General features: G+C 50.6%; 1 protein-coding gene and 1 pseudogene across 5 annotated transcripts; both read right to left on the bottom strand.

The window, feature by feature from the left end:
• Positions 1 to 2,294, bottom strand: part of LOC115582333 (surfeit locus protein 4-like) — a 7,241-nt pseudogene extending 4,947 nt beyond the window's left edge.
• Positions 2,295 to 3,157: 863 nt separating this feature from the next.
• On the bottom strand, positions 3,158 to 11,018 carry LOC115582331 (cip1-interacting zinc finger protein-like). Of its 5 annotated transcripts, none has more exons than XR_003984158.1 (14): positions 10,509 to 11,013; positions 9,854 to 9,977; positions 9,275 to 9,362; positions 9,054 to 9,196; positions 8,520 to 8,682; positions 8,254 to 8,394; positions 8,057 to 8,151; positions 7,857 to 7,950; positions 7,216 to 7,320; positions 6,964 to 7,131; positions 3,833 to 3,887; positions 3,617 to 3,738; positions 3,313 to 3,499; positions 3,158 to 3,203 (listed from the first exon to the last, which is right to left on the bottom strand). XR_003984158.1 is itself a non-coding variant. In XM_030418268.1 (14 exons), the coding sequence occupies exons 2-14, from the start codon at positions 9,880 to 9,882 to the stop codon at positions 3,458 to 3,460; spliced, it is 1,215 nt and encodes a 404-aa protein (XP_030274128.1). In that variant the 5' UTR covers positions 9,883 to 9,977; positions 10,509 to 11,016; the 3' UTR covers positions 3,158 to 3,457. The 5 variants fall into 5 exon arrangements, 4 of the variants coding, with proteins under 4 accessions (XP_030274128.1, XP_030274127.1, XP_030274125.1 ...); XM_030418268.1 differs by adding an exon at positions 7,755 to 7,758 and having other exon boundaries at positions 3,158 to 3,499; positions 7,216 to 7,286; positions 10,509 to 11,016; XM_030418267.1 differs by having other exon boundaries at positions 3,158 to 3,499; positions 8,254 to 8,388; positions 10,509 to 11,018.
• Positions 11,019 to 22,500: the final 11,482 nt, after the last annotated feature.

Below are 22,500 nucleotides of genomic sequence, written 5' to 3'. Positions count from 1 at the left end.
TGTGTGTGTGTGTGTGTGTGTGTGTGTGTGTGTGTGTGTGTGTGTGTGTGTGTGTGTGTTACCCAGCTGTCCCAGCAGGTTGAGCAGGACGAAGACGTTGGCGAGGAAGCGTCCGCAGCTCCAGGTGGAGTCGATGTACTCGCTCTGCTCGCTCCACTGGAACCACATCCGGACGCCGTCCTCCAGGAAGGTGCTGACCAGGCAGAGCCGGGCCACGTGGGGGAGGTAGTGTTTGGTGACCCGCAGGAACTAAAGACACGAGCGATCCATGACTGTGAAGGTGTCACTCTGGACTCACTGCCACCAAATTTTCACCAAACAGTCAAACAATCGATGGATTCACAGAGTGACCAGCAGACGATCCAGAGTGACGTCTCACAACATGTAAAACATCTTTCTTCAACAGATAAACATCGTCATGACAACATGTCTGCTGCTCAATCACAAACTTACATCAAATAACAGAAAATCAATAATGACTCCAGACGGGACGACCTGAGAGCAGAGCTGTGCGCCAGTAAAGATATCAGATATACAACATCAACTTATCTGATGTGTTTCAGTGTCAAAGTATCAGTGAAGTAACTGATCCATACATTAACATGTGTATGAACTGAGAGTCAGCTGATCGTCAGCTGTTTCTATCTGGCTGATGAGAAAATCAATTCATTCAGAATGTAATCTGTAAAGTAACTAAAGTCATCACATAAATGTAGTGGAGTAAATATATGAGTTTTTATTTTTACACTCAAGTTTGGTTCAGTTACATTTCCTACTGTTGTCACGGTCACAATTCACATATTCAGTGGAGAAAAGTAATCAAGTAAATTTACTCAAGTACAGAACTTTTACTATTTCAAGATACTTGTACTTTTCCCGAGTATTTCTGCTGCTTTACTTCAACTCCACGACACCTCAGACAGAAGACTGTACTGCATCACCAAATGTGCTACTGATGCAGAATGTAATCTGTGAAGTAACTAGTTACTAGAGTGCAAGTACCTCAAAACTGCACTTTAGGAGAGTACTGAGTAAATGTACTTAGTTACATTCCAGTGAGCTCTAATGAGAACAGGAGAGCAGTCAGTGTGTGTGTGTGTGTGGCAGCAACATTAAACTACTTCCTGTTTTAAAACTACATTTGTAGTTCTTTCCTCTGCAGCCGCGTGAGCGTCATGAAGCGCCTGAGACACTTTGATTGACAACAGCTGCTTCATCACGTTCACTTCCGGACACACCGTCACTACCTGCTGATCGACGTCAGCGCTCTGAGCCAACATCAACATCACTCTGCGTTCATGTCACCCCTCAGTTCACTTCCGTCTTCATGGCATCTTCACACCAGACTCCATTGAGAAATCTGTCAATTTGACACGTCTCGTGATAAAGCACTCGGACTCGGGGCGGTAACTAATAATTGAAGCCCTTCCGAACCTGATCAGAACCTCTTCCATCTTTCGGCATATGTTTTACAACTATGACTTATTTTAATACTTGAACAAAGTGCACAATCCAAACTCTTCTTCTACAGTCCTGATGTTGAAAATAAAACGAGCTCTTAACTCATCGTCTATTGTTTCCGTTCCGTGACATGAACTTAACACCAGACTACTTTTAAAAATCTGTGATTTTAAAGTTTCCCTGCTGATCAGCGGTCAGTCTGAGCTGGCAGCAGATAACTGAAGGCTGGTGGCTCATCAGTAGGAGACACTCCTCACTTCGGCTTACAACTAAGATGACTCAGGAGCCGCTTTCGGTGTTTCAGCCAAAGTTTTCTTGCACAACAGACTTTCATGTTACACCCACAGTCTGCCTCCACCAGACTACACAACCAAGTCTGCTGCTAAAGTTAACGTAAGATCACGATTCTTTACCAGAACATGGTGCAGTTTGGATTCATAATCCATATGCCGAATTAACTATTACAGAGTACTGATTTATGTAAAGTATGTGTCGTGTTCAAAGCTCCATAAGAAAAAGATTTGTGGACGGAATTCGGGAGAAGCGGAAGATATCTGCTGTCTGCCTGAGTCCCAGCCCTGTGTGTGGCCGGCTCAGGGTGCTTGTTTCCCGGGGAGGGGAGCTGACCTGGTCCGCTACATCCTCCGCCTGGCTCATCAGGTCTCCGTGTCCCATCTCTCCCGCTGTTAAGGCACTTCAGTGCGGAGGAACGGCTCTCAGCTCAGCTACAAGTCCGGTCAGAAGAGTCCCGCTCCGGCCTGAGGAAGATGATGATGCTCCGCTGCTGCCTCCTCCGACCCACAATCCTCTGCGCTGAGCGGCCACAGCGCCCCCTGCGGCCGCTCAGGGTGGAGCATGCCACGTGGACTGCGTGTCTGTCACAGTTTACTAAATCTGACTAAAGTCAATAAATATTGTTTTAATAACCACGTGTCACATTAATCAGAGACTGTTTACAGAAACTAATAAAACTGCAGCAGAACTGATCTCAGATCTGCTGCTGCTGCTTTTCTGTGTGTTTGAGAAGGAAACAGACAAAAGTATGTAGAAGCTCCTTCACCTGTTCTGTCATAGAAAAGTAAAACAAATACAGCTAGAGTCACTTGATATTTCTTAAATGACACTGTTTAAAAAATAAATGAAGGATTTATTATTATATTATATAACATTATCATTATGATTGGTGGATATCCAGAACGACATCAGTCAGCAACTAACTGATGAAATGATGACTGAGTATTAAAAGTCTGAACAAAACTAGTTCCAGTTTCTGTCCAGTGATTTTCTGTTTTCTGTGACACAGGAAGTGTTCAGACACCCTCGTTATATAAAGACAGGTTTGATTATTGCTGTGCTTGTTTTAAGACTGTTTTTTAAATATTTATATTAGTTTTTTTATTCCTTTTTTGTGGAAAATATGTGTTGACAATCATTTTAATGCTCTGTCCTCTCTACAGTGTGCATTAGTAATTATTTCATTATAATTTCATTTCATATTCTGCACACCAGCTCAGACAGATGCTGCACTGTATCGTTGTTGTGCACATTGACAATAAAGACTTGAACCTTTAATATTTACTCATTTTTGTAAATATTTTATTAATATTACATTTAAAAAACAGAACATCATGTCTGTTTTGAAGAAATGTGCCATTTTTCTATGAGGGAAAACAAAAACAATCCATAAAAAGTGACATGTAGGAATAAACAAAGTTTATTAACTTATCGTCTCTTCAGGGCAACTGAGAAGATAAAGACAGAAAAACACCAGACTGACCCTTTAATGAACATTCAAACGTGACATCAGCTGCAGTTCACCTGACAGCCAGCAGGGGTCGCTCTGATCCTCACCTGTATTCAACTGTTCACTGTTCACGTCATTGTTGTGAACAGGTCAGCTGTGACATTAAAGTTCTGGGGAGAACAGGAAGTACAGCAAGATGATGTCATCACCAGTCCTTCACCTGGACACACAGGTGCATTGTGGGACAGCAGGTCAGGTCAGATCTTCACTTCTCGTCTGAGCAGCTCTGTGACTCTAAGACACAAAACAACATCAGCACCCTGAGAGAGAGAGAGAGTGTGTGTGTGTGTGTGTGTGTGTGTGTGTGTGTGTGTGTGTGTGTGTGTGTGTGTGTGTGTGTGTGTGTGTTACCTGCAGGTTGAGGTAGTGTGTGTGTGTCCTGCAGTGTGTGTGTCGTGCTGTCGTCTCTCTGTAGAAGAACTTGTTACACAGTCGACACAGAAAGCCAGAAACAGGAACCACAAAACGACTTCCTGTACAGACACACACATGTACTGTTTCAACATCCATCGACTGTTTTTAATCTAATGGTGGCGAAATTCAATTTAAATCACACAGAAAACATACCGTATGTGGTGCAGGGGTCATACTCCTCCCTGTGTGTTTCCTGTGTGTCAGCTGCCTGCAACAAACACACACAGACACACACGCACAGAGTTAGTCAGAGACAGAGTTTATAAACTAAACTAAACTGAGACACAAACTGACACTTTTTACAAGGAGACAAACAATTTCAGGTTCTGATTTAGTGCTGAATGTATATGAAGGACACAATGAGTCCCCTCCTTGAACCGGCACCTTATCGTGGTGGAGGGGTTTGAGCACCTGAATGATCCTAGGAGCTATGTTGTCTGGGGCTTAATGCCCCTGGTAGGGTCTCCCAAGGCAAACAGGTCCGAGGTGACGGGTCAGACTTCTATTCTGGAATTGTCCGCTGTGAGAGGCGGCGAGCTGTTGTTGTCTTGCTTATAGCTCCCCAGCTCAGCCGCCATGTGTTGGAGTTCACCCCGGTGAACGAGAGGGTCGCCTCCCTGCGCCTTCGGGTCGGGGATAGGTCTCTCACTGTTGTTTTGGCTTATGGGCCGAAACCACACTGCAGAGTACCCGGCCTTTTTGGAGTCCCTGGGAGGGGTACTGGAGAGTGCTCCAACCGGGGACTCCATTGTGGGCAGCAACAGCGTTACCTGGAGGGGTGTGATTGGGAGGAACGGCCTCCCCGATCTGAACCCGAGCGGTGTTTTGTCACTGGACTTCTGTGCTAGTCACAGTTTGGCGTCCATATGTACACGTGGCACCAGGATGCCCTAGAACGGAGGTCAATGATCGACTTTGTAGTCGTATCATCTGACCTCCTGCCGTATGTCTTGGACACTCGGGTGAAGAGAGGGGCTGAGCTGTCAACTGATCACCACCTGGTGGTGAGTCGGATCTGCTGGCAGGGGAGGAAGCTGGACAGACCTGGCAGACCCAAACGTATTGTGAGGCTCTGCTGGGAACGTCTGCTGGAACCCTCTGTCAGGGAGATCTTTAACTCCCACTTCCTGGAAAGCTTTTACCAGATCCCGAGGGAGGCTGGGGACATTGAGTCCAAATGGACCATGTTCTCCCCTTCCATTGTTGACACGGCTGTCCGGAGCTGTGGCCGTAAGGTCTCCGGTGCCTGTCGTGGCGGCAATCCCTGAACCCGGTGGTGGACTCCGGAAGTAAGGGATGCTGTCAAGCTGAAGAAGGAGTCCTATCGAGCCTGGTTGGCCCGGGGGACTCCTGAGGCAGCTGACGGTTACCTGCAGGCCAAGCATGCGGCAGCACGGGCAGTTGTGGAAGCAAAAACTCAGGTCTGGGAAAAGTTCGGGGAGGCCATGGAGGAGGACTTTCGGTCAGCCTCGAAGAAATTCTGGCAAACCATCCGGCGCCTCAGGAGGGGGAAGCAGTCATCCACCAACACTGTTTACAGTGGAGGTGGGGAGCTGTTGACCTCGACATTGTTGGGCGGTGGAAGGAATACTTCGAGGATCTCCTCAATCCCACTGACACACCTTCCATAGAGGAAGCAGAGGCTGGGGACTCAGAGGTGGACTCATTCATCACTCAAGCCGAAGTCACTGAGGTATTCTGGAAGATCCTCAGTGCCGTGCCTGAATACCTCAAGTCTCTGGATGTTGTGGGGCTGTCTTGGTTGACACATCTCTGCAGCATCGTGTGGCAGTCGGGGACAGTGCCTCTGGACTGGCAGACCGGGTGGTGGTCCCCCTATTCAAAAAGGGGGACTAGAGGGTGTGTTCCAACTATCGGCCCGGAACACTGGACCAGCTCTATACCCTCTGCAGGGTGCTCAAGGGTTCATGGGAGTTTGCCAAAACAGTCCACATGTGCTTTGTGGACTTGGAGAAGGCATTCGACCGTGTCCCTCGTGGCATTCTGTGGAGGGTGCTCCGGGAGTACGGGGTCGGAGGCCCTCTGTTAAGGGCTGTACGGTCCTTGTACGACCGGAGCAGGAGCTTGGTTCACATTGCCGGCAGTAAGTCAGACCTGTTCCTGGTGCATGTTGGACTCTGGCAGGGCTGCCCTTTGTCACCGGTTCTGTTCATTACTTTTATGGACAGAATTTCTAGGCGCAGCCACAGGCTGGAGGGGATCTGGTTCGGGAGCCACTGGATCTCATCTCTGCTTTTTCGCGGATGATGTGGTCTTGTTGGCCCTTCGAGCCAGGACCTCCAGCATGTCCTGGGGTGGTTTGCAGCCGAGTGTGAAGCGGCTGGGATGAGAATCAGCACCTCCAAATCCGAGGCCATGGTTCTCGACTGGAAAAAGGTGGCCTGCTCCCTCCAGGTGGGAGGAGAGTTCCTGCCTCAAGTGGAGGAGTTCAAGTATCTTGGGGTCTTGTTCACGAGTGAGGGAAGGATGGAGCGTGAGACTGACAGGCGGATCGGTGCAGCGGCCGCAGTAATGCGGTCGTTGTATCGGTCTGTCGTGGTGAAGAGAGCTGAGCCGAAAGGCAAAGCTCTCGGCTTACCGGTCAATCTACGTTCCTTCCCTCACCTATGGCCATGAACTCTGGGTCATGACCGAAAGAATAAGATCCCGGATACAAGCGGTTGAAATGAGTTTCCTCCGCGAGGTGGCAGGGCGCTCCCTTAGAGATAGGGTGAAGAGCTCTGTCACCCGGGAGGAGCTCGGAGTAGAGCCGCTGCTCCTCCACATCGAGAGGAGCCAGCTGAGGTGGCTTGGGCATCTGTTTCGGATGCCCCCGGGACGCCTCCCTTGGGAGGTGTTCCTGGCATGTCCCTCCGGGAGGAGACCCCGAGGAAGACCCAGGACACGCTGGAGTTACTATGTCGCCCAGCTGGCCTGGGAACGCCTTGGGATCCTCCTGGAAGAGCTGGAGGCAGTGTCCGGGAAGAGGGAAGTCTGGGCGTCCCTGCTCAGGCAGCTGCCCCCGCGACCCGGCCCCAGATAACGCGGAAGAAGATGGATGGATGGATGGATGGATTGACATGATGAGTTAGAATCTGTTGCAGCTGTTTCACAAAGTTTGTTTAGTTTCTCCTCATGACACAACTCCTTAAATCACTTCATTTGTAAATGGAGTCTGGTGATGTTGTGTTCCTGGCTCAGTGTTGGATCAGGTGAGCAGACAGCTGACGTCGGCAACTCTGTGGGAAACAAACAAACAATCAGGTGTAATTGAATCTTTGTACCTCCAACTCTTTCTCCTCTGCTTCCTCTTTTCTTACACCACCCTCCTCCTCTTCATCAGCTACTTCTACTTCTTCCTCCTCATCCTCATCCTCGTCCTCCTCTCCCTCAAAGCAGCCGACAGCGTCCACTGTGATCAGCTCCTCCTCCTGAGCCTCCTGCAAGTGCACCTGGGAGGAGACAGACACAGAATCAAACTCACCCTGCTGGTTTGTCCTGAACATGTCACATGTGTCACCTGACCCCCCGCTGACCTGCTGCTTGTGCTCTGCAGACTTCATGTGCTCCACAAACTTCCTGGGAGTCCTGAAGTGATGTTTACACACTGGACAGAAGGGACGACACAGCTGCTTACACATCTGGAGACACACACACACAGCTGCTTACACATCTGGAGACACACACACACAGCTGCTTACACATCTGGAGACACACACACACAGCTGCTTACACATCTGGAGACACACACACACACAGCTGCTTACACATCTGGAGACACACACACACACAGCTGCTTACACATCTGGAGACACACACACACACACAGCTGCTTACACATCTGGAGACACACACGCACACAGCTGCTTACACATCTGGAGACACACACACACACAGCTGCTTACACATCTGGAGACACACACACACACAGCTGCTTACACATCTGGAGACACACACACACACAGCTGCTTACACATCTGGAGACACACACACACACAGCTGCTTACACATCTGGAGACACACACACACACACAGCTGCTTACACATCTGGAGACACACACACACAGCTGCTTACACATCTGGAGACACACACACGCACACACACACACACACACACTGCTGCTTAGCATCAAAAACATGGTTAGCATTTTAAAGTCCTGTTAGCAACGTTTCCCACCTTGTGCTGTTTGGTCCGTCGATGGATGATGACATCACCGCTGAAGTGAGTCTGACAGGTGTCACACCAGCGCTGTGTGTCGGGCCGACGCCCCCTGGAGGACAAAGGTGAACCATCAGGAGGAGGAGGTGGATGTGTGTGTGTGTGTGTGTGTGTGTGTGTACCTGTCCTGCAGTGTGTGTGTGTGTTTGTGTGTGTACCTGTCCTGCAGTGTGTGTGTGTCCAGGCAGATGGACTGTGTGATGTCCTTCAGTCTCCTCAGGTGTTCTGGTCCCAGCATGTGCTCCTGAAACACCTGAACACACGCGGCAGTCACTACTTCCTGTCCTACAGTCTAGACTGAGAGTACAGCGGGAGCCTCAGGTGTGTCTATGTGTGTGTGCTCACTGTGTCTCACCTGCACAGAGCGACAGGTGAGGTTACAGACATGACAGTGGAGTCCACCTGTCTGTCTGTCGGCCGTCCTGTCTGTCTGTCCAAACTCTCTGCTCTCACTGCTCTGCTGGATGGTGACCTTCAGAGACGCCACGCTCTGCAGCTGACACACACACACACACACACACACACACGCACACACACACGCACACACACGCACACACACACACACGTTAAAACACTCTTATATTTACGAGGTCATTAACTGATGACACCACGTTTCATCACCTCAGCTGCTCTGCTGTCCTCACTCAGCTCTGCTGCCCCCTGCTGGTCTGGAGGAGGTCTGGACAGACTACACACACTTCCTGTGGAGCAGCTCTCACTTCCTGGTTGACCACATGACCCCGGGACTCTCTCTCTATTGGTCAGAGCTGCAGGCTCGTCAGTCCTGAGGAAACGCATTTGTTTTTTTTCACACTCAAGTTTGGCTCAGTTGCATCCTGCTGATGTTCAGGTCACACTTTCAATATCCAATGGAGGAAAGTAACTAAGTATATTTACTCAAGTACTGTTTTTCAGATACTTCAGTTTTCTGTCACAGAGGAAAGAAACCAGAAACATCCACACTTCACTAGCTGACACAGTGGAGAACTTTAATTATAAACACACTGATAAATTATCACAATATTTGGTGATTAATTTAATAATTGGTGACTAATCAATGAATCATCGCAGTTCCACGGCAGATTGATTGATAATTAAAATGTAAAACTGTTTTCTGACTCATCAGGATGTTGTCTGTAAGAAACTCTGACCGACCCTTCCAGTCTCGCCCTCTTCGTCTCTCCTGAACCTCCGTCAGGTCCTGGGTCTCCTCCATCTTCTTCTGTGGTGTTGGAGCTGCAGCTCGGCCGGCTGTCAGAGCTTCCAGTCGCTGATCCCGCCCACTTCCTGCTTGAAACCTGACAAAGAAGAAAACAAAGTGAGCTGGATCCATGACAGAGAGGAGCGGCAGCGAGGGGGCGGGGTTTGTTTCATACCTGATGAGTCAGAGGCGGTCTGCGATGTACGGGGCCGAGAGGGAATCGAACCCGCGCCACTCCGTTCACTGTAGCAGGTACAAAACACCTGCAGAGGACAGAGACGAGGTCATTAGAGCAAACTGTTGTAATAACTATTTAATGTTGAGCTTATTTTCATCATCTGTCAGTTATTTAATCAATTAATCATTTGATTAATTGTTGAATCTCTCGGATCTGCTGCTCCACTTAGACGTGAATGTAATACTCATGCAGATGAATGAGTGATATAACTGGATTATTAGTATTGATGCATTCATGTGTTCATCACTTTCATGGTGACGATGGAGCTCATTGTAACGACTTTACATACTGATGGAGGTTTAATTACACAACTTCATTTAACACTGGTTACATTTCAAACAAATATCTTTGAACCCTTCAAGCTTACAGTCATTGTTTTGTCTCTAAAAGGTCAGAAAACGTCCACAGATGACTCATATTCATATTCATGATGTCTTCTGTATTGTAATCCACAGTGGAGCTCTGCTGTTACAGCCTGCCACACCAGAACCCGTCAGCCCTCAGACCCGGTCCTACCTGTCTGCTCTGCGCTGCTGTCTGACCATGCTGGAGCCTGGACCAGCTGACCTCTGACCTCTGGACCAGCACCGACCTGCTCTGATGGACAGCTGCTGCAGATTAAAGCCTCAGCGACCACAATCTGTACAACAACAGCCAATGTCATGTAAATGTGGACAACTTGAAACTCTACTTTAAGAACAGACTTAAGTATAATTAATTAAACAGACACAACCCAAAACACAGGCTCTCAACTACGTGTCTGTTGTAAAGAACTCCATTCAAATATTAGTAACTTTTATCAGGAAATGCTGTGTGGCCTCCTCGAGTCTCACCTGCTTTAACTATTTGGAAAAGGTAACAGAATGTCTATTAAACAGTCCTCGATGTCTCATATATAAACCGAATTTTTGACCCGATTAACTCAATTCCTAAAATGTCTTTATTAATTAAATATAAATGAATGTAATCTGCTGATGAGCAGTCAAACTTTAAATTAGCACATTTTTAAGAGGAACCTCGCTCCGTTCGTAGTTTGTCTTAACGTTAACAGTGTAGCGGCTTCTATCCACAAACTGGGCAGCCTGACGTCACAGTTTTATTTCTTTAAGCTTAATAATAAAGAATAAAAACAAATCATCATGTTATCAGACGGACACTGAGCTCAACTCACCTCTCAGCGAAGGCTAAAGCTAAAGCTAGCTGACAGGCTACATGTAAACACTGCCCGGCTGTGTGTCTCCGAGCGGCTCTGTCGCCCCCTGCTGGCCGGGAGGAGGAACAGCGGTCACCTGGAGACCTGCAGCTGTGTTGATCACCTGAGCACGTGAGCCTGTCCAGCTGCTGCAGCTTTGACTTCCCTCGGATTTAATGTGACGTGTTGAGATTTAACACATCTGACAGTGACATCACAGTGATGAGGATCAATCCCTGATTAGTAATTAATCATCTAATGTGTGGATCAATACATCACAAAGTAACGTCCTCTAAACTGTGCTTTAACTCTCAAACAAGAATCATGCAACAACTTTGTTTTGATGAGTGATCCTGAAGGAGTTACGTGTCTAATCAGGATGAATAACTGTTAAATCTTTTTATTCTCAGTAACACAAACAGGTGAAATATTAATATTTATTTTTAATCTAAATAAGATGTTAGAAATGCTGTTGTTCAGATTCTAGTAACATTTTTATTGTCATTTTTTTCAAAGTCTGACTGTTTGACCTATATTTATATAAATATATATGCTGTTTAATTAAACTATTCTGCTTTAAATTCTGGATAAAAGTTTTACTGTAATACATATTTCTACCTGTCTGGTTTCTGAGAATAAAATGATTTAACAGTAAATCCATCTGTTCTTCCTTCCGCCATTTTGAATTCATGATGTCAGCGTCACAAAGATAATAGATTGTGAGGCTCCACCCACCTGGAGAGCAGATGTAGAAGCCTCAGGTAGATCTCACCTGTTGCACTGTTGTGTAACACCTGCTGTGTGTCAGTTCAGGGTCTGCATCCTCTGAAGGACTCGGCCTTTGTGGTCTTTGAAGGCGAGTCCTTCAGAGAGACCTTGTTAACCTCGTCAGCCGTTGTTAAATGTGGCGGTCTAGCCTTTGGAGCATTTCCTGGTTGCGTCACCAGATGTTTTACCCTTACGTCACGATTTCTGCTGCCCAGGCCCGCGACAGTGACGATCTACACCACGCAATGTCGCCATTTTCTCTCTTTCATTCTTCTTTTCAGGTGTGCAAAGAATCTTGGGATATGTGAGGCCACGAAGGATCGTAGCGGTGCATCCTCCAGAAACAGGGAGAAGAAGGAGCATCTGGAGGAGCTTCAGACTGGGACAGACTTCACACAGCGCTGTGATGTAATCAGCCTTCAGAGGCTCCTCTGAAGGATGCACACCTGAACTGAGACCCAGAGAGTGTTAAACACTCAGTTCTGCTGAGTGTTTCCAGGCACCAGGGAGAGCTCTGATTGGCTGACGAGGTCTGGAAGTTATTTCCAGCTCGCAGTGAATCTGTTGGTATTTCCTGGATTCACTCGCAGACAGACGAGCCGCAGGAGCTCCGAGCCACATCCTGCACACAGACGGTCATTAAACGCACCACAGACACATGAACATGAAGCACAACTGTAACATGAACACAACACACACACACACACACACACACACACACACACACACACACTGTTTCTGTGCCACTAATGTGTTTTCAATAAGAATATTTAACATGGCTGAAATAAATATCTGATACACGATCTGCTTACACTCACACACACACACACACACACACACACACACACACACACACACACACACTATATATAATCTGGCTGTCTGTTGTTGGTTTGTCGTCTTCAGTAAAATCTGTTTTTCATGGTGGTTGGAAAAATTTCTCTCCATAAAGAAAAAAGGTTTGACTGCAGCGCTTTGTTGTGCCCTTCTCTTCTTCTGTGGTTTAATGCCACCAAACAGAGTATTAGCTCCGCCTGCTGTTAACCTTCGCCAACAAATCAGCTCACAGTCACACAACAAACAGTCTCACAACAAACAGTCTCACAACAAACAGTCACACAACAAACAGTCACACAACAAACATACGGACAAACAAAGGATTAGAAACAGTGAAGCTCAACTTGTAGCTCACGGCTAACTGACTGAGTCCATGGCAACAGTACACTTCCTGTTTACATCCCCCAAAGCATCATGGGGGTGTTAATATTAAATGTCTTCTTCATGAAGTTTTCTGTAATGTTAACGTCCTCAGACAGCAGCTGACTGAGCAGAGCTGCTGCAGCACGTTTCAACAGGTTCAGTTTAGAGCCGCAGCTGAGTCCAGTGGGTGAGGCCGCTGTCAAGTCAGGCTGACTGGAGGAGCAGCAGGAGGAGCAGGAGGAGCAGGAGGAGCAGCAGGAGCAGCAGGAGCAGCAGGAGGAGCAGGACAAGGAGAGGAGCAGACTGGAGGAGCAGCAGGAGCAGCAGGAGGAGCAGGAGGAGCAGGAGGAGGAGCAGGAGGAGCAGGAGGAGCAGCAGGAGCAGCAGGAGGAGCAGCAGGAGGAGCAGACTGATGGAGCAGACTGGAGGAGCAGCAGGAGGAGCAGACTGAAGGAGCAGACTGGAGGAGCAGACTGAAGGAGCAGACTGGAGGAGCAGCAGGAGGAGCAGACTGAAGGAGCAGACTGGAGGAGCAGACTGAAGGAGCAGACTGGAGGAGCAGCAGGAGGAGCAGACTGAAGGAGCAGACTGGAGGAGCAGCAGGAGGGAGCAGACTGAAGGAGCAGACTGGAGGAGCAGACTGAAGGAGCAGACTGGAGGAGCAGCAGGAGGAGCAGACTGAAGGAGCAGACTGAAGGAGCAGCAGGAGGAGCAGACTGATGGAGCAGACTGAAGGAGCAGACTGATGGAGCAGACTGATGGAGCAGACTGAAGGAGCAGACTGAAGGAGCAGACTGGAGGAGCAGCAGGAGGAGCAGACTGGAAGAGCAGACTGGAGGAGCAACAGGAGGAGCAGCAGACTGAAGGAGCAGCAGGAGGAGCAGCAGGAGGAGCAGGAGGAGCAGACTGGAGGAGCAGACTGAAGGAGCAGACTGGAGGAGCAGACTGAAGGAGCAGACTGAAGGAGCAGACTGGAGGAGCAGCAGGAGGAGCAGACTGGAAGAGCAGACTGGAGGAGCAACAGGAGGAGCAGCAGACTGAAGGAGCAGCAGGAGGAGCAGCAGGAGGAGCAGGAGGAGCAGACTGAAGGAGCAGCAGGAGGAGCAGACAGGAGGAGCAGACTGATGGAGCAGACTGGAGCAGCAGGAGGAGCAGCAGGAGGAGCAGGAGGAGCAGACTGGAGGAGCAGCAGGAGGAGCAGACAGGAGGAGCAGACTGATGGAGCAGCAGGAGGAGGAGCAGACAGGAGGAGCAGACAGGAGGAGCAGCAGGAGGAGCAGCAGGAGGAGCAGACAGGAGGAGGAGCAGGAGGAGGAGCAGGAGGAGCAGACTGGAGGAGCAGCAGGAGGAGGAGCAGACTGGATGGAGCAGACAGGAGGAGGAGCAGGAGGAGCAGCAGGAGGAGCAGACAGGAGGAGCAGCAGACTGATGGAGCAGACTGATGGAGCAGACTGGAGGAGCAGCAGGAGGAGGAGCAGACTGATGGAGCAGCAGGAGGAGCAGCAGACTGATGGAGCAGACTGATGGAGCAGCAGGAGGAGCAGCAGCAGGAGGAGCAGCAGGAGCAGAGCCGCTGTGTTTCTGCTAGCTAACTGCTTCTCCACGTATTTCTTCACTTCCTCTGAATGGAAACTCACACAGAGACGTTTCAGCTGAGGAGCTTCAGCTTCCTGTGGACTGAATCTGTGTCAGGACGTCCTGCTGTGTCCTACAGACCCGCTCTGTGCTCACATGAGACTCAGTGTCTGAGGGTCAGTGTGAGGTCTGGATCTGGATCTGGATCTGGATCTGGATCAGTCCGTCTCCTAGGATCCATCTGGATATTTATTTCTGTCTTCAGCCATGCTAACCTGCTAATTCATGTTCCCCTTAGGATGAACCGTAATAGCTGTGCTGATCCTCTGATGCTTCATCATCAGGTCGACATGTTCATGTGTCCAGTACTCTGGTTTATAACCTGCTCAACTGATACATGTTAGCATGCTAACACGCTAAAGTTAGGCAGTGAACTCAGTAAAATGATATTAGTGCCTGTCAGCACCTTAGCATTAGCATCGTGAGCATGTTGGTGTTAGCATTTAGCTCAAAGCTCCACTGTGTTTCAAGTACAGGCTCCAAAGCTGTTAGCATTAAGCTAACAGTCACACATGCAGACCATGGATCTGTGAAGAGAACTGGATGCAGTGTTGGAGGCGGAGCCAACTTCATCCCAATGAAAGCTGCTGATTGGTGCACAAACACAGAGTTTGACTTCATAAAATGACAAAGTAGCTTGTTTTTTTCTTTATGTTTATATATTTATTTTAAACATTATATATATTATTGGTGATATTATTGATAATATTATTGATAATATGTTTCACACTGACAGCTGACAGGAGACTCGGCCTCAAACCTGCGACGCCGACAACACGTTCAACACGCTGAGCCTCGGTGACACAGTGTGATGTCATCATGTGGACAATATGATCCACACTCAATGTCTTTAATATATGATGAAGATGAAGAAGATGATGAAGATGACCAGTGTTTACTGACGTCAGCTGACAGGAAGTGACATCACGTGTGTCTCAGTAAAAGTCCTGGTCGTAGTCTGCGGCGTCGATCAGCTGCTTCATCTCTGACACGCTGTTAGCCAGGTAGGAAGACAGCTCGTCTGACAGGGAGACAGACAGGCAGAGAGTGAGACAGGTGTGGTGCGCAGTTTAAATGATATAAAACTAAAAAGGATGACAGTGAATCAGTCTATAAACAGGTGCACCTGTCTGTGTACCTGTCTGTCTGTCTCACCTGCTCCCAGTACTCTCCCAGTACAAGCCGAGGCTGAAACACTCCCCAGGGTTGTTACGAGCGATGCAGCGATATGTTCCTGAGTCCTGTGGCTCCGCCCCCTCAATCTGCAGCCAACTAGAGAGCTCGAATTTCAGGGGACCGCCCCTCGACTGTGGAGACAGATGAGACTGTGAGTCAGGTGTAGGGCGGAGCTCCTCTGTGAGTTACATGCAGAGTCAGAGCTCACCTGACGGAGATGTGGGGGTCGTCTCCAGGCAGGACGACGTCTCGGCCCCCTCCCTTCCTCCACTCCACCAACCGCCATCGAAACGCAAAAGACCTCACGAGGAAACCAGACTACTTCCTGTCCCGTTCACCCTGGCTGTGAGGAGGGACCTTAATGATGGGGACTGACAGACAGACAGGTCAGAGAGAGAGAGACAGACAGGTCAGAGACACAGACAGGTCAGAGACACAGACAGGTCAGAGATAGAGACACAGACAGGTCAGAGACACAGACAGGTCAGAGATAGAGACAGACAGGTCAGAGATAGAGACAGACAGTTGGATGTTAAAGGTGGAGGAGGTGTTTCTCCTCAGACACAATGACTGTTTGTCTGAACACTGAACAGACGGGTGGAGCTCACAGCTTACAGACGGGTGGAGCTCACAGCTCAAAGACAGGTGGAGCTAACAGTTTACAGACGGGTGGAGCTCACAGTTTACAGACGGGTGGAGCTCACAGCTCACAGACGGGTGGAGCTAACAGTTTACAGACGGGTGGAGCTCACAGTTTACAGACAGGTGGAGCTAACAGTTTACAGACGGGTGGAGCTAACAGTTTACAGACGGGTGGAGCTCACAGTTTACAGACAGGTGGAGCTCACAGTTTACAGACGGGTGGAGCTCACAGCTCACAGACGGGTGGAGCTCACAGCTTACAGACGGGTGGAGCTAACAGCTCACAGACGGGTGGAGCTCACAGTTTACAGACGGGTGGAGCTCACAGCTCACAGACAGGTGGAGCTAACAGGTTACAGACAGGTGGAGCTAACAGTTTATAGACGGGTGGAGCTAACAGCTCACAGACGGGTGGAGCTAACAGGTTACAGACGGGTGGAGCTAACAGGTTACAGACGGGTGGAGCTCACAGTTTACAGACGGGTGGAGCTCACAGCTCACAGACGGGTGGAGCTAACAGGTTACAGACGGGTGGAGCTAACAGTTTACAGACGGGTGGAGCTAACAGGTTACAGACGGGTGGAGCTAACAGTTTACAGACGGGTGGAGCTCACAGCTCACAGACGGGTGGAGCTCACAGCTTACAGACGGGTGGAGCTCACAGCTCACAGACGGGTGGAGCTCACAGACGGATGGAGCTAACAGCTCACAGACGGGTGGAGCTCACAGCTCACAGACGGGTGGAGCTAACAGCTTACAGACGGGTGGAGCTCACAGTTTACAGACGGGTGGAGCTCACAGCTCACAGAAGGGTGGAGCTAACAGCTCACAGACGGGTGGAGCTCACAGCTTACAGACGGGTGGAGCTAACAGCGGGTGGAGCTCACAGCTTACAGACGGGTGGAGCTCACAGTTTACAGACGGGTGGAGCTAACAGCTCACAGACGGGTGGAGCTCACAGTTTACAGATGGGTGGAGCTAACAGCTCACAGACGGGTGGAGCTCACAGTTTACAGACAGGTGGAGCTAACAGTTTACAGACGGGTGGAGCTAACAGTTTACAGACGGGTGGAGCTCACAGTTTACAGACAGGTGGAGCTCACAGTTTACAGACGGGTGGAGCTCACAGTTTACAGACGGGTGGAGCTAACAGTTTACAGACAGGTGGAGCTCACAGTTTACAGACGGGTGGAGCTCACAGCTCACAGACGGGTGGAGCTCAAAGCTTACAGACGGGTGGAGCTCACAGTTTACAGACGGGTGGAGCTAACAGGTTACAGACAGGTGGAGCTAACAGTTTATAGACGGGTGGAGCTCACAGCTCACAGACGGGTGGAGCTAACAGGTTACAGACGGGTGGAGCTAACAGTTTACAGACGGGTGGAGCTCACAGCTCACAGACGGGTGGAGCTCACAGCTTACAGACGGGTGGAGCTCACAGCTCACAGACGGGTGGAGCTCACAGACGGATGGAGCTAACAGCTCACAGACGGGTGGAGCTCACAGCTCACAGACGGGTGGAGCTAACAGCTTACAGACGGGTGGAGCTCACAGTTTACAGACGGGTGGAGCTAACAGCGGGTGGAGCTCACAGCTTACAGACGGGTGGAGCTCACAGTTTACAGACGGGTGGAGCTAACAGCTCACAGACGGGTGGAGCTCACAGTTTACAGACGGGTGGAGCTCACAGCTCACAGACGGGTGGAGCTCACAGTTTACAGACGGGTGGAGCTAACAGCTCACAGACGGGTGGAGCTCACAGTTTACAGACGGGTGGAGCTCACAGCTCACAGACGGGTGGAGCTCACGTTTACAGACGGGTGGAGCTCACAGCTCACAGTCGGGTGGAGCTCACAGTCACAGACGGGTGGAGCTCACAGGTTACAGACGGGTGGAGCTAACAGCTCACAGACGGGTGGAGCTAACAGCTTACAGACGGGTGGAGCTCACAGCTTACAGACGGATGGAGCTCACAGCTTACAGACGGGTGGAGCTCACAGCTCACAGACGGGTGGAGCTCACAGCTCACAGACGGATGGAGCTCACAGTTTACAGACGGGTGGAGCTCACAGCTTACAGACGGATGGAGCTCACAGCTTACAGACGGGTGGAGCTCACAGCTTACAGACGGATGGAGCTCACAGTTTACAGACGGGTGGAGCTCACAGCTCACAGACGGGTGGAGCTAACAGCTAAGACGGGTGGAGCTCACAGCTTACGACGGATGGAAGCTCACAGCTCACAGACGGGTGGAGCTCACAGTTTACAGACGGGTGGAGCTCACAGCTCACAGTCGGGTGGAGCTCACAGCTCACAGACGGGTGGAGCTCACAGGTTACAGACGGGTGGAGCTAACAGCTCATAGACGGGTGGAGCTCACAGCTTACAGACGGGTGGAGCTCACAGCTTACAGACGGATGGAGGTCACAGTTTACAGACGGATGGAGCTCACAGCTCACAGACGGGTGGAGCTAACAGCTTACAGACGGGTGGAGCTCACAGCTCACAGACGGGTGGAGCTCACAGCTTACAGACGGATGGAGGTCACAGTTTACAGACGGATGGAGCTCACAGCTCACAGACGGGTGGAGCTCACAGTTTACAGACGGGTGGATGCTAACAGCTCACAGACGGGTGGAGCTCACAGCTTACAGACGGATGGAGCTCACAGTTTACAGACGGGTGGAGCTCACAGTTTACAGACGGGTGGAGCTAACAGCTCACAGACAGGTGGAGCTCACAGTTTACAGACGGGTGGAGCTCACAGCTCACAGACGGGTGGAGCTAACAGTTTACAGACGGGTGGATGCTAACAGCTTACAGACGGGTGGAGCTTACAGACGGGTGGAGCTAACAGTTTACAGACGGGTGGATGCTAACAGCTTACAGACGGGTGGAGCTTACAGACGGGTGGAGCTCACAGCTCACAGACGGGTGGAGCTCACAGTTTACAGACGGGTGGATGCTAACAGCTCACAGACGGGTGGAGCTCACAGCTTACAGACGGGTGGAGCTCACAGCTCACAGACGGGTGGAGCTCACAGCTCACAGACGGGTGGAGCTAACAGTTTACAGACGGGTGGAGCTCACAGTTTACGACGGGTGGAGCTCACAGCTCACAGACGGGTGGAGCTAACAGTCAGACGGAGCTCCGTTACAGACGGATGGAGCTAACAGTTTACAGACGGGTGGAGCTCACAGTTACAGACGGTGGAGCTCACAGCTCACAGACGGTGGAACTACAGTCTACAGACGGGTGGATGCTAACAGCTCACAGACGGGTGGAGCTCACAGCTTACAGACGGGTGGAGCTAACAGCGGGTGGAGCTCACAGCTTACAGACGGATGGAGCTAACAGTTTACAGACGGGTGGAGCTCACAATTTACAGACGGGTGGAGCTCACAGCTCACAGACGGGTGGAGCTCACAGTTTACAGACGGGTGGATGCTAACAGTTTACAGACGGGTGGAGCTCACAGCTTACAGACGGATGGAGCTCACAGCTTACAGACGGGTGGAGCTAACAGCTTACAGACGGATGGAGCTCACAGTTTACAGACGGGTGGAGCTCACAGCTCACAGACGGGTGGAGCTAACAGCTTACAGACGGGTGGAGCTCACAGCTTACAGACGGATGGAGGTCACAGTTTACAGACGGATGGAGCTCACAGCTCACAACGGTGGAGCTAACGCTTACAGACGTGGAGCTCACCTCACAGACGGGTGGAGCTCACAGCTACAGACGGATGGAGGTCACAGTTACAGACGGATGGAGCTCACAGCTCACAGACGGGTGGAGCTCACAGTTTACAGACGGGTGGATGCTAACAGCTCACAGACGGGTGGAGCTCACAGCTCACAGACGGATGGAGCTCACAGTTTACAGACGGGTGGAGCTCACAGTTTACAGACGGGTGGAGCTCACAGTTTACAGACGGGTGGAGCTAACAGCTCACAGACAGGTGGAGCTCACAGTTTACAGACGGGTGGAGCTCACAGCTCACAGACGGTGGAGCAACAGTTACAGACGGGTGGATGCTAACAGCTTACAGACGGGTGGAGCTTACAGACGGGTGGAGCTAACAGTTTACAGACGGGTGGATGCTAACAGCTTACAGACGGGTGGAGCTTACAGACGGGTGGAGCTCACAGCTCACAGACGGGTGGAGCTCACAGTTTACAGACGGGTGGATGCTAACAGCTCACAGACGGGTGGAGCTCACAGCTTACAGACGGGTGGAGCTCACAGCTCACAGACGGGTGGAGCTCACAGCTCACAGACGGGTGGAGCTAACAGTTTACAGACGGGTGGAGCTCACAGTTTACAGACGGGTGGAGCTCACAGCTCACAGACGGGTGGAGCTAACAGTTTACAGACGGGTGGAGCTCACAGTTTACAGACGGATGGAGCTAACAGTTTACAGACGGGTGGAGCTCACAGTTACAGACGGTGGAGCTCACAGCTCACAGACGGGTGAGCTCACAGTTTACAGACGGGTGGAGCTCACAGCTCACAGACGGGTGGAACTCACAGTCTACAGACGGGTGGATGCTAACAGCTCACAGACGGGTGGAGCTCACAGCTTACAGACGGGTGGAGCTAACAGCGGGTGGAGCTCACAGCTTACAGACGGATGGAGCTAACAGTTTACAGACGGGTGGAGCTCACAGTTTACAGACGGGTGGAGCTCACAGCTCACAGACGGGTGGAGCTCACAGTTTACAGACGGGTGGATGCTAACAGTTTACAGACGGGTGGAGCTCACAGTTTACAGACGGGTGGATGCTAACAGCTCACAGACGGGTGGAGCTCACAGTTTACAGACGGGTGGATGCTAACAGCTCACAGACGGGTGGAGCTCACAGCTTACAGACGGATGGAGCTAACAGTTTACAGACGGGTGGAGCTCACAGCTTACAGACGGATGGAGCTCACAGCTCACAGACGGGTGGAGCTCACAGTTTACAGACGGGTGGATGCTAACAGCTCACAGACGGGTGGAGCTCACAGCTTACAGACGGGTGGAGCTCACAGTTTACAGACGGGTGGATGCTAACAGTTTACAGACGGGTGGAGCTCACAGCTCACAGACGGGTGGAGCTCACAGTTTACAGACGGGTGGATGCTAACAGTTTACAGACGGGTGGAGCTCACAGTTTACAGACGGGTGGATGCTAACAGTTTACAGACGGGTGGAGCTCACAGTTTACAGACGGGTGGATGCTAACAGCTCACAGACGGGTGGAGCTCACAGTTTACAGACGGGTGGATGCTAACAGCTCACAGACGGGTGGAGCTCACAGCTTACAGACGGATGGAGCTAACAGTTTACAGACGGGTGGAGCTCACAGCTTACAGACGGATGGAGCTCACAGCTCACAGACGGGTGGAGCTCACAGTTTACAGACGGGTGGATGCTAACAGCTCACAGACGGGTGGAGCTCACAGCTTACAGACGGATGGAGCTAACAGTTTACAGACGGGTGGAGCTCACAGCTCACAGACGGGTGGAGCTCACAGTTTACAAACGGGTGGAGCTAACAGCTCACAGACGGGTGGAGCTCACAGTTTACAGATGGGTGGAGCTCACAGCTTACAGACGGGTGGAGCTAACAGCTCACAGACGGGTGGAGCTCACAGTTTACAAACGGGTGGAGCTAACAGCTCACAGACGGGTGGAGCTCACAGTTTACAGACGGGTGGAGCTCACAGCTCACAGACGGGTGGAGCTCACAGCTCACAGACGGGTGGAGCTCACAGTTTACAGACGGGTGGAGCTAACAGCTCACAGACGGGTGGAGCTCACAGTTTACAAACGGGTGGAGCTAACAGCTCACAGACGGGTGGAGCTCACAGTTTACAGACGGGTGGAGCTCACAGCTCACAGACGGGTGGAGCTCACAGCTCACAGACGGGTGGAGCTCACAGTTTACAGACGGGTGGAGCTCACAGCTCACAGACGGGTGGAGCTCACAGCTCACAGACGGGTGGAGCTAACATCTCACAGACGGGTGGAGCTAACATCTCACAGACGGGTGGATGCTAACAGCTCACAGACGGGTGGAGCTAACATCTCACAGACGGGTGGATGCTAACAGCTTACAGACGGATGGAGCTCACAGCTCACAGACGGGTGGAGCTCACAGCTCACAGACGGGTGGAGCTCACAGCTCACAGACGGGTCACAGTCTGACTGGATCAGCTCCATCAGCCTCCGTCAGATCACAGCTGCAGCTCTGATTCTGGATCAGTCCCTGTTACTGAGGGCAGCCGGCTCGGTCTATTGACTGGACTGTTCTGACCTCACAGGCTCCAGTTTCTCTCTGTTGGTGTCATTGATCGTATCAATAAACTATAATAAATAAATAATATGTGAACATGTGACACACGGCTGGTACTGAGACATCTTCTGCTGTGGCCCGGTCCAAACGGAGCGGCAGCAGAATCTGGTTCCTGTCTGAGTTTGGCTCCGTCAAACTGAAGTTTGTCTTCAGAGACACACTGCCAGCTTCTGATTGGTTAAAGGGATATTCCGGTGTAAATTTAATC

Source organism: Sparus aurata, chromosome 5 (assembly GCF_900880675.1).
Source record: "Sparus aurata chromosome 5, fSpaAur1.1, whole genome shotgun sequence".
Classification (NCBI taxonomy): Eukaryota; Metazoa; Chordata; class Actinopteri; order Spariformes; family Sparidae; genus Sparus; species Sparus aurata.
This window is presented reverse-complemented; position numbering and strand designations above follow the sequence as displayed.

Coding starts and splice junctions, on each gene's coding strand:
- LOC115582331 (XM_030418265.1), bottom strand. CDS start 9,882: ATGGTCAGACAGCAGCGCAGAGCAGACAG. Junction 9,197..9,274: donor GACCGCCTCTGACTCATCAG/GTATGAAACAAA, acceptor CTTCTTTGTCAG/GTTTCAAGCAGGAAGTGGGC. Junction 8,683..9,053: donor AAGAGGGCGAGACTGGAAGG/GTCGGTCAGAGT, acceptor GCGTTTCCTCAG/GACTGACGAGCCTGCAGCTC.